Consider the following 12346-nt stretch of genomic DNA (forward strand, 5'->3'; position numbering starts at 1 on the left):
GCCACTTAGTTGTTTTTATTGAGCATTTTAATAGGAGACAAATGTGAGACAAAAGATGGCTAGCTCGCCAATGTTAATACATAATGGGAAGTTTACAGATGCCGGATGATAAAACCCGGCTCAAAGACCGTGTCCCCTTTTTTTTGTCCTTTTGTTTTGTCGCTAAATTCATTGACATGAAGTTGTAAAAAATAAAAATAGACAGATTAATTTTGAAGCCTCGGAATTATCAAATTACGCAGGAACTGAGTGGAAACGGTGCTAGCTAGCATGCTTTCATTTCATGATGTTTTGTCAAGACAATTTAAAAAGGAAGGGTGATTTTTTGTTTTTTTTGTAGTTTGACCAGTCACTCCCCCCCCCAGCCCCACACGTCCATGTTGGTCTTTGGAATGGCATTGTTTGGATGGTCATTTTCCGCGTCGATGTTAGCGCCTGTAACCAAATTCGTCAGCGTCGTCAGCGCGGAAGTCCCCGTAGCGCCAAATGTTGAGCTGTAAAGAATAAATAAACTTTCATTCAACCATTTCATAGACCAGCACACACCAAATCACAACATTACATTTATTCGAGGATTTTTTTTTTTTTTGGATGTTTCTTTTTTCGGGCTGCCAGTATTCGCTTGGCTGTTAACACAGTGATTCATAGCTAATTAGCGCCTGTGCTAATTAGCGCCAGATATTAGAGGCGGAATCAATGAGCCATTTGTAGCATGATTTTTTTTTTTAAGTTTCCCCTCCCTCTCCACCCACAGTCTCACGCTCCCCCCCATTACGCTAAGCGACACCCCGAACCGCAGACGGCGGGCTTCTCAACTCCGTCTCGCACTTGTCAGGGGTAGCGGCAATTAAGAACTCTCTTTGGATTTTTCGCTAACCTGGCATTATTATTACCCAACCTGAGCTGATTATGAAAGGCTCATAACATCATCAAATATATTTTTACTTTCAACACCACTTCTGCAGATTTAGCAGACAAGAATACGCAGGTATAATGTTATGCGTTGCATGAAATAAAACGCAAAATAAACTCTTTCTTTTAACATTTTCCTCTTGGACCGAAGCATTTTGTCCCACAATGCAGAGAGAGAACTTTGCATTATGGGAGTCAGGCTAAGACACTCAATGAAGTCAGGAAAGGCTTGCAAATATCATGAGTTGGCTACTAGCGCCACACGATGGTTTTGGAGTGTTAGCAGTGTTCGTGAGTTGCCGTTGAAAGGATTTATGCAAAAACGATGAAAAATCATGTTTTCAATACGTCAAAAATTGACAAGAATTTCGAATGGCAGTAAATGAGACCAACATGGGCTGAATTTGACATCTGCAGGGTGTATCTAATGACCTCCTGTTTGCAAGCATTTTATTATTACTATTGTTTTTCTTACAACATGGAAATAACATTACCAGATATTTTGGTGTGAGCAAATTCCCTTTGGCACAACGCTGATATAGCTGCAAGCAAGCAGGGTGGATTTGTTCTACCAAATTGTGTGGACTCACCCTGGCACTCTTGGCAGATTCTTGACTGTTCAGGTACTCCTTTACCTGCGAGGGGCAGAAAGGAAAAGACATCATGAGTGCTTCGAAGGACAAAACGCGCTGCATATCGTGAGACATCTCGTCCCGTGGGATTTGTGCATCGTCCTAATTGGACGACACTCACGAGACAGATTGTCCACGAGAACAAGATGTTAGGATGTGAGCGTCAGTGTGTGCTCATTTTTGACCATTCAACTGCTTCTGAAAAATATCCGATTCACTGGCTGCTAGCTAGAGGCTAAATTATGCTATGGATACCGTGTTACAAGCAAAGAAAAAAGGGAAAATATACATATACAGTGGACCATCAAGCACACATCCACGCGCAGTCAAATGAGTTGCTAATCATCTTACTTGGGATATTCCCCAAAATTTTCTTCACTCAAGTGACAATTGTTGTGAGCTGGACGGTTGCCCTTCGCTGTCTCCCCCTCCCACCTACCGGCATCCATCAAGCACACATCGGCGGGCTGAAGGAGACAAGTCAAGCCGTCTTGTCCTTTTCATAATGCGTCAAAATAAATGAGCCACGCAGCCTGGCATTTTAGCCACGTTTAGTGACGCGTGTGGTCTATTAATGGTCAAATGCTGGCATCTGAACGTTAGCCGTTATCTACAAGTGCGCGCTTAACGAGAGGGAGACGGTTGCCGTTAGCGTGCCAGCAGAGCAGAGGTGCCTTCAAAGAAATTTGACAAATACAAACATTAATTTCTTTCTTTCTTTTTTTTTTTAATAACTCCTGCATGCGCACAAAGCTCTCCGAGTATTTCTAATTACGTGCGCGGCGGGAGCGCGGCGTTCCCGTGCCGCCGCCGCCGCCGCAATCGTTTAGCGTGAAAGGAATTGTTTGCAAGAGCGGGGAATAAAAGATAAAGAAGACGAAGCAGTGTGGAGCATATTGACTGCTTCTGCTAGAGCAGCCTTTTAGCCTCGCTCAATGAAGCGCTCATGAGTAATAGGAAGGAAAAATAAAGGGCGAGGGGGGTTAGCGAGTTACCCTTTGAGCAGACGTGTCCTTCATCACGACAATGAGGGAGACATGTAAAGAACAGGACAATTTACACGGCCCTGTTGTGTTGTACTTCATGTCGAATGGTAACGTTCTACGTTTCCTGTTCAATGGCGCTCCGTCGAAAACTAAATGCAGAACAAAAAAAATGTCTAAATTGAATAAGGCTTGTAAAAAAGTTTGTGACTTGTAAATTTGTATATATTAGCTAGCAATTTATTGCCATCCATCTTTCTATTATATGCGGTTCAACTTTGGCTGCAATCTGAGCAAGTCTGAGGAGTGGGTCTTTGAAGCACTCCTGGAAACCAGCCCAAACCGTTCGAAACGGTCACTTGAAAGCTAGACGTGTCTTCTCTAGCACGGGGTCTGCTCCGGATACACAAGTGCGATGTACTACTTATTTACATGCGTGTATTTATGTTTGTACGTACGCCACATCCGAGAAGAACCGATTGGACAAACTGAGACCGGAATGAAAAAAATTCCCGCTTCTGCTTAATGGAGGCGTTGTGTGTCTTATTATAGCGGCAGATGCGCTGGCATAGGCGCCGCGCACTCGACATGGCAGCAACATCTGGCGCTCTTGTTCTCGGACTCGAGTGTTGCAGCGGCTGCGCGAGTCATCCGTCAAAGCCGACTAAAAGAGATTTGCGGGGGTCGGGGGCGGGGGGCGTTGTTGGACCAGATGTCGCCCTAAAGGAAAAAAGCGAAGCAAGCACAATGAGCGCTGATGATCCCGCCGCCGTCTTTCCCGGCGATCGCATCCACCGACGTCGAGGACGGCCTCGTAGATGCCGGCGAGAACCGAGAACCCTGCGGCGAACCCTTTTTCCTTTCAACGCATTTCTAAAGCAGGCGATATTGACAAAGGCGCCAAAGAAGGGCTGATTTGGAAATGACGTACACGGTAGACTTTTATGTAATTGATCTTTTGTGACACTGTTAAAGAGCCCTCAATTGCAAAGGCAGCCAGTTTTCAGCAAGCAGAACGGCTCAACAATATGCGACAAGGCAAGCCAAATATCTAGCTCCTCCCATTTAATCCCTGGACATTTCCCATTCAAATGAATGTTATTCAAACACATAGGAAAAAATAGGTCTGTGTTGAGTTATACGGTTATAAGTCACCCCCCCCTATATGGGGATTGAAAAGAAAAACTCAAGAGGACGTCTAGAGTTATTTTTACGAGAAAGACGACACCAAGACTTTTGGACGTGAGGACCAAATCGAGACCGGACTGCATATTCCGTTTGGTGAAGAGACACCAAACTTTTAGTCCATCCTAGGCTCGCGGAAGGCCTTGGCAGAGAGGTGCAAGCTTCCCTGCAAGACGAGCGACAGATGCTGCAATCATGAGCGAGAGAGAACGCGCCAAGCTAGCTGTTCGCCTAGCTAGCGTGTCCAGGTGGCGTTCCGAGGAGTGACAAATCGGCGGCGGTTTTTGACAGGTTGCGCGCGATCTGGTGCGTAGGATTGGCCCGGCCCGCTCGAGACACATCACGGCATAGAGAAAAACACTATGCGAAAGCAGATTTCGTAAGTGACTAATCAAAGTCGCGGCACCGGGAAGCCACTCGGCCATGAAGGGAACAATGTCGCATGTCGGGCCTCGCTCATTAACGGCAATGACGATCAGTCGCTCTGGCTGCCAGACGCGAGCCGCGGATCTCCAACCGAGCGAATCAAACAAAAACGCCCTCCGTTCCTGCTCTTTTCTTTGTCGCCCTCCATCGTTGTCAGTGTCCGTTGGAGAATGCCTTCAGATGAAATGGTTGGGAGTTGGCATGTTGTCGCCACTCCCCGGGAGAGCTCTGTCATTCAACATGGCAGCCGCATTAATACTGCAAGACCTGCGGTGGGGATTTTGGCCAGTGGAGAAGCCTCCTCGGGGCAAATACTTTGATATCAGCTGACCGCAGCAATGTGTTACAACCTCCATTTTCATAGACCGACGAGCCGGGCTGCCATTTTACATCACAACTGTTTTTTACCCTCCCCGATTATTATTATTTTTTCTTTTTTTTTTAATGCACTGTTTGAGGTGCCCTGATGGGGCCTCGGTGTTCCTTCCAGCAAGGCTGTTGGGGGGGATCAGACGCTCTGCTGGGAATGTGCCATGACAAGCCCACCAGCGTGTGCTCACATGGAGGCAACGTTCGAGACTACCCCCCCCGAGGGCAGTGTGAAAATAAAAACACACAAATATGGAAGGCAGACATTCTAAATGCTGCATCCTTTATTTGTTTATTTTAATGACCCTGAGTCATTATTACTGACCGCCACACTCTTTTCCATATTTTGGTAAAAATTTGCAGATTATCGACATGTTTTTTTATATCAAATGGGACAGTGTACGCGCGTGTGTGTGTGTGTGTGTGTGTGTGTGTGTGTGTGTGTGTGTGTGTGTGTGCAGTCAATAGCAGGCAGGCAGAAAATGGCCATTAAAACGCCCTCCGCATCTCTAACCCTGGCTTGTAAATTAGGTATTGAGCCATTGGTGGAAAGCGGTCATGCTGTCAGACATCCATGACACTCGGTATCTGAGTGTGTATGCATGTGTATGTCTGTTGGGTGACCGGATTGGGGGGGGGTCTTGATGAACAGCAAGGGCAGCGACCTGAAAGCCTGTCAATTGGTGTTCCGGAAACAGCTAAAAGCCATTTATGGATGACATGGTGGCTGGGCGGGCGGGTGGCCAGGATCTGCGTAAACCTTGAATTTAACTCCAAAGTGCACAACTTTTTCACTAAGCTATTCCAACATTTGGGTCAACCGGCTGCTTAAATACATGCAGAAGCAACAAGTGCTGCTACAATAATAGAAAGATATTACATTCAATGAGAGAAATGCCTCTAAAAATAACGGAATTTTGTCATTGTAATAACATACCTCATGTGTTTTAATTGATCTATGTAACCACTTAAGTCAGGTGTAGCCTATACTTGCGTTTTTTTTTCAACTGCAGTAAAAAAAAAAAAAGGGAGGGGCTGACTTATAATTGAGGTCGACTGAGAAATACGCTAGTAAAAAGGCAAAAACAACTAAATTCAACAGAATTCCTCAAAATTAACCTTGAATTAAAAGCGTAAGCCAACAAAACGAGGAATGAATGAATAAATGCATGAACAAATAATAAATTAATGAATAAATAAACCAATCCAGGCCACATTTTTGTGATATCCATGGTGAAAAGCACATGACTTAAAATACCCTAAGTTCACCTAATTCATTCGGGAAGCCAATCCCCCTGTGACATTCCAACGATGATTAATGGACCGCGGCATCCCTGGGGGCACCCTGGCGTACGTGCACCCCATTTTTCCTCTCATTTCCTGTATGGATTCCACACATGTGCTTAACACTTCCAACCACCCATCAGTCTCCTCACTCTGTCATTCAGTCCTGCCACTGATCATTAGAGGCATTAGGCCACGCCGGGGCGTTCACGATACGCCCGGGACTCTTAAAGAATCACAGTCACGACTGAACAGAAGTCAAACAAATGGCGAGTGGAGCGGCGGATGTGTGGAACGCCCATTCCGGACCCTCAAAGCTATTCACACAGATAACTGAACGCAAGGCCGAGTGTGAAGATGTGACATTTCCCATGGAGCTACTTGCTAGTGCTATGCCAACTATCATCGCTCTTAATAGACATATTCACACATTCGGGCGCCTTATATATTAACCCCTGGGGGAAATTTTGAAGGGGCCGGGGCTTTTTATGTGTGATATCGAAGGAAAAGGAGACAAACAAAACATTAGGAGGCTAAAATATAGCATTGATTGTCAAAAAATGATGACTATGCCACGTGCCGTCCCTTCGAAATGCTTGCAAAGTGGAGGTCGAGAATATAGATATATATAGAGAAAAATATGGCTAGGGCTGATGCCACTGAACATTTTGGGGGGATGAAAATGAAAATATATTTATATTTGACGACGTTATGAGCCTTTCAAAGTCAGCCCAAGTTGGGTGATAATAGGCTAATCGGGCTAGAGAAAAATCCACGGACGCCCGGGGGTTAATATGATCCGTCGGTAATGTATACATTCATTGTGGAATCTTACCCACCGATGTGGCCGGCGCCTTTGCGCCAAGTGATTGATGATAATTGACAAAAGGGCCGCCGCGTCTTTGTATCGGATTAGCAATTAGCAAGGAGATTCATTAGCTTGTAGCACTAATGAACTTTTGTTGGTGTTAGCGATGGTCAACAGAGTCAAGAGATGGAATTTGTTATTTCGTTTACGAGGATCTAAAAGAAATTGTGTGGCCGCTCAGTACAATATTAGCAATAAAAGTAATTACAGATAAATTGGCATACACAAATAAAATTTAATCAAGCAGATGCTAACAGAAATAGCATGTGCGACTAGCATGGGGAAAACCAGGGAGGCTTGCGGACAAATGACATTTTTTTTTACATTCCATTAAGCGTTTAATTTTGCTTAATTTGACTAATATTTCCCAGTGTTTAAATTCGTGACTTATGTTAAAATGTTAGATTGCTTTCCATGCATCTTTCTATTCTGGCAGCGTGTAATGTTGACAGCTCGGTACATCCACTCTGCCACGGTGAGTGGATTCATTATGTCTGTCCCAGGTCGGGGGAAGGCGACTTTAATGACTCCAGTTGCCAAGTTGACTTGGCATATTCAAAAAGCTTAAAGTTTCTTTCCTCGTTTGGCTTATCGAGTTTGGGTCAGCGCTCGTTTTTTTTTTTTTTTCCCTTTCCCTCCTCATCGACGCTCTTGCACCCTTGAGAAAAATCAATGCATGCTTTAACACTTGGAATTTAATCTACAGGAACACGATAGAATTTTATAAGTAAAAAACAGCAGCTGCTGCGGTGGCGAGCGCGTCAATTATACGCCTAGCGTAGCTTCAAATCTACTAGATAATCACAAATGTTGATTATGGTGTAAATCAATAGACAATTTGCTTTCAAAACTATAAAGCCTAATCAACTTACAGCACCGACTAAAGTGAATTGAACTGTGCACTTAATGTCGGAGCGACACCGGCGACGACTTTTTAATGAAAGTGCCAAACACGTCCTGGTACTCATGTGAGTAACCCCAGAAAATAATTACGTGCACCCCTGCATTTTAGCCTATTTCCGTGAATGAGATTTATTTATTCCGGAACTTGTTTCTACGAATTCATTGACATGCACTGATAGTTTTTGTTGTTTTTTGGGGCGGTACATTTGAAGAGGTTGAGCCTCAGTAATGAATCCAGATGATGAGCAGCAGCCTCTCGTATAAAGCAGCTGGCGTTACGCGACGCATCGCGTTGGGCGCTGTGCTACCGATGCACCGAAACAAGCGGGAGTGATCCAGGTGTAACGTCAAATAGTGTGACCACGGCATAAAAAGGGAATAGTGTCCATCTGCGAATTCCGTGCGGCAGGTGCGCAATGACGACGCATGCTGCGCGCCAGATGCGGACCGGATTAATCTTTACATTAGGACGGCCCGCATCTGCTATACAGTGCGTGAACGCTAATCACACGTATGGGATATAAGTACTATCAACCGTACATGCTGTTTCTTGATTTTGTAGGACAGCGCCATCTTTATATATTAATCCGGCGTTTTATGGGGCACGCACACCTCCGGGTCGCACATCAGGAACATGACGCCCGCTAGGGCACGGGTCGTTTTAAAAAAGGACCACTTATCCTTCGCTTCCGGACAGCTTCTGATGCACTTATCCATATGGCGGACAAGCGGCGTTAACCTTGGCGGCGGCGACTGGACGGGCAAGCGGCGTTCATGCGCGGCGCCCCCTCATCTGTTACGCAATGTTTAGCACGACATATTACGACCACGCCGTAATGAGCGAAGACGAGAGACAAACGACGTTTTTTTTCCCCCCTGTAAAATTTGCGGTTTTACAAAGTGGTCCCCTCCTCGTGCCCCATACCGATAAAGAAACATCATTTGGACGGCACAACGAATAACTGGATAGACGTGAGTCCACTTATTCAAACAATTTTTGTTATGATCTTTCACCATTGTCCAGGCACGTAGCCCTTGATTCTTCAATGCTAAAAACAGAGCATATATTTGCCGTACCCGAAACAGAGCAAATAAACAAACCCCTTCAGTTTTTTTTTTTTTAAATAACTTTCTCTCTTGTGGCAGTCGGCGATGGCCAGCGGGTGTTGTACATCATCCGCGGGATTGACTTATACTTCATTTAAAGCTTTAAAGTGGAGTCTTTTTTTCTTTTTCTTTCCGGGCGCGCAAAACGAGCGAGATCGTTTTTTTTTTTTGAGCCGGGAAGCGGGACGGAATTACGAGCGGGGCGGCTTACTTGTAAGCATGTCGGCAACACCGCGGCTTGTTAAAGCTTTTGGCGGAATGTAATATGTTGGAAGGGGGGGTGTTGGTGAGGGGCTGCAGACACTGATGCGGAATACTAAAGAGAAACCATTAGATGCAACCAAAGCAAGTGGCTAAGCTTATTAGGACAATTGCGGGGAGGTTTTCATCCTTTGCCTCTGAAGTCCATTACCTCCGGACCTCATCAGAATCCCCTGGCACCTTTGCCGAGTCCAGAGATCGAAACGATGATGCAAAGGTTTTAGTGAGGCACTTTGGCGCACGCGGGAGCGGTCATTTGCAAAAGAAAGATCTATCAGTCATAACCGCGTTCGGTTTCCAGAGTTTACGAGCGATTAAGACGCCTGCGGCCATATTTCGCTGCGAGCTCGCCCGTTTCCGTTTTCAACTAAGTGGAAGTGTGAATGATTATTGGTGAGTTGTTCGCCGGCTGTAATCGCAGACGTGTAATTTTTCTTTACCGTAATATACGGGAGTGGGTCCACGGGGGAAATGATCATAATGGCCAGAGAAGTCAATGAGTGATATGGAGCCACTGTGAGAAAACGGCAATGTTTTTTTTGTTTTGTTTGTTTTTTTAATGGCTTATAAACAGTGACTTACTCTAGAACGCACGCTCGACATTCCATGAGAGTATTATATAGCCAATTAGATCACACTTAAGACACTATTAAAAAACAAACAAAAAATGCAAATTCTGATCCTGGAAAACTAATTTGACTACACTTCAAAATATTTGTCTCAAAACCGACCCAATTTGGATTTAAAAATCCAATTACTTGAGCACTACGAATCTATTTTGTCACCCTTATCTTGCTATTTATTTAACTAAAATTAATGTGGAAGTAAATAATAATGAAAACAAATGGCACACGGGGCAACACAGCTAACTTACTTGCTGAGTGCAAACCATGAAAAGCGTGAAGCCAATTTAGAACCAAGCACATCAGGATCAGCTTCATTCAGCCAATATCGTAATTAAAATTCGATTAATTGCGCAGCCCTATTTTGAGCTAGTCTTTTTGAACCGTTATTATGGATAACCGCCGCCGCGTCCAATCGAAACAAACAAATCCACACTGACCATCTTCTGCAGGTGCTTCTCCTTGCGCACGTCCACCATGACCAAGCCTTCTTTGACCAGGCCCAGACCTACGTCCTCTTTGGTGTCGCCGAACTGGATGGTGACGTGCGGGCAGGTGGCGCCAGAGTACTCCACGTTGAGCAGGCACTGACTGTTCTGGATGTCGCGCACCACACAGTCCACCACGTCGGCACGGGCGTCCTCCTGCGAGAAAGCGGGCGAGTGTGGCACAAACTTACCTCATTTGAGTTTTGATGTATACGTTTGGGCTAATTGTGCTAAGTAACCAATGATTACGAATTTAAAACAAAATAGATCAAAATCAGTGCCGTCGCCACTTTTAGCCCATCTATCTCTTCCCTCCCCTCCTGCCCCGGCCTTGTCTCCATGGCAACCCCCTTCCGGCGAACTGCCCTTGGATACGTGTTTGTGTGAGGCGCGCACAGACAAAGCCATTTCTGAATGAGCACTCATTTAAGACACTTGATTAGGTGCAGCATAATACGCTGTGGATGAAGGCAAAAAAAATCTTAACAAATACCTAATTATTACACCTTTAAAAGCATTTACAAAATTATGTAAGAATGCAAAGTGTATAGTTTGCAAAAGTGTGTGCACAAGAGGTAAAATGACAATTTACTTTAAAAGGCATTTCTACATCATTTAGGGGGGAGTGAGACGATGTACTCGTGCGCGCAAATGCTGAAACTAATATTGTGACAATAAAATCTGTGAACTCGGACCCGTCCAATTTGTTTGAAATGGAGGTCTTTGAAGATGAATTGCTGATCATCTTACTTGGGATGTTCTTTACCAACTGTTATGAGTAGTCAAGTGATTACTGAACTCTTTGCCAGAAAAAACAATAAACAAAACAAAAAAAACAAAACAAACAAAAGCACACATGACTCAAATTTTTGAAGTTGAATCGTATGATTGTTGGACTGATTTCAAGTAGGAGAAAGAAACTTCAGCTTTTTGCTAGCTAGCTCCCTCAAACGGAAATTGACGGCAAATTCCAAACACTAACATGCTCAACAAGCTCAGGCGGTCCAATCAACGTGTTTGTTTTCATCACGTTTAAAGTGCTCGACTTGAAAGGCCTCTTAAAAGCCTGAATGTTGCCGACTTTAATTACTAATTAATTGACTTTTGGTGGTTGTTGTTTAACCTTCAGTTCATTTATTTATGATCTCAGCGCGACAGAAGCTGCTTCGACAAGGCCATTTTACTTATTTTTTTTCCTTTAATAATTGACTTTGTTATACAGAAGTGTGGGGTTCGTTTTGGGGCGACAAAATTAACTCAAATACGTCCAAATGTACCTGTAGGCTAAATGCTAAAAACATAGCATTTGCTCCCATAATGCCAAGGTGCGTCAACAGTTAGCACGGCGCAAGTGTACGGCTAGGCGAGGATGAGGGTCATGCAAAAAGGAAAAATGGGCGCCGCCTGGCCAGTGCCTGTCAGCTTCCTGTGCGAGTGTGTGTGTCCGTGTGTGTTTGCAGTTTAGGTGACGCTTGTGAGCGCAGCAACAGATGGGCCACTTCACCCTTCAGGAGATACCCGCTCTGGGGACAAGTGACAGCATGCCTCAACACGCACACACCAAGTGACCAAGCACATTTTGGAGACATATTGTGGCCGTATTTTGGGATAGAATATAGAAAAACGATGCCAGTGGTTTGAAAATGGGGGTACTTCAGGGGGTACTAGAGATTTTTTTACAATTTTACAAAAACATACGACAAAAAGGTAAATTAGATAACGACTACTAATATGCAAATAAAATGTTAAATACAGTTACCCTCATATTAAAGGACGCTCATATCAAATAATATGATTTCAAAATATAGACATAGGATATGAGGATAAAATAAACCCAAGGAAGATTGGATTTAGCTAGCCAAAATGTTCTCGCTAAGCAATGTGTTTTTATTGACGATTATCTTGTTACTTACGTCCTGCGGCACCTGGATGTAGGCAAAGGCGTACTCTGTGGCCTGCGCTGGAAGCGTTCTGGTGCTGAAGGCGGGAGGTATGGTGGCGAGGCGAGTGCACGACACCGTTTCTCTCTGGCGACAACACATATTGATTGCATTTATTATCCGCATTTGTGTCAAGCTTCCGATTGAGGCCGGATGTCAAACTGGGGGTTCACCCGGCTTTTGGCAGCTGCCGGAGAGCCCGGAGTCAAAAAGCCAACGCACAACAGTCGAGTGCACGCAGAGACAATATGGCAGCCGTGACAATTAGCCCTGATTGCTGTGATTATGCCTCTGCATAAAGACATTTGAGGATTGAAGGAGACAGAGCTGAGAAAATAACTTTTTTTTTATGCGTGTCAAGGAGG

General features: G+C 44.6%; 1 protein-coding gene across 1 annotated transcript in view; it reads right to left on the reverse strand.

Annotated features, from left to right (window-relative positions):
* snd1 (staphylococcal nuclease and tudor domain containing 1) overlaps window positions 1–12346 on the reverse strand; it is an 89504-nt gene continuing 77158 nt past the window's right edge. The window contains exons 21-24 of the mRNA XM_088406614.1: window positions 11955–12068; window positions 9994–10197; window positions 1503–1547; window positions 1–494 (exon numbers count right to left, since the gene is read on the reverse strand). Of these exons, the coding sequence (XP_088262740.1) occupies window positions 429–494; window positions 1503–1547; window positions 9994–10197; window positions 11955–12068 (429 nt within the window). The 3' untranslated portion in view covers window positions 1–428. The remainder of the gene's footprint in view (window positions 495–1502; window positions 1548–9993; window positions 10198–11954; window positions 12069–12346) is intronic.

This window comes from Hippichthys cyanospilos, chromosome 22 (genome assembly GCF_059441005.1).
Source record: "Hippichthys cyanospilos isolate Australia breed blue-spotted pipefish chromosome 22, RoL_Hcya_1.0, whole genome shotgun sequence".
Taxonomy (NCBI): Eukaryota; Metazoa; Chordata; class Actinopteri; order Syngnathiformes; family Syngnathidae; genus Hippichthys; species Hippichthys cyanospilos.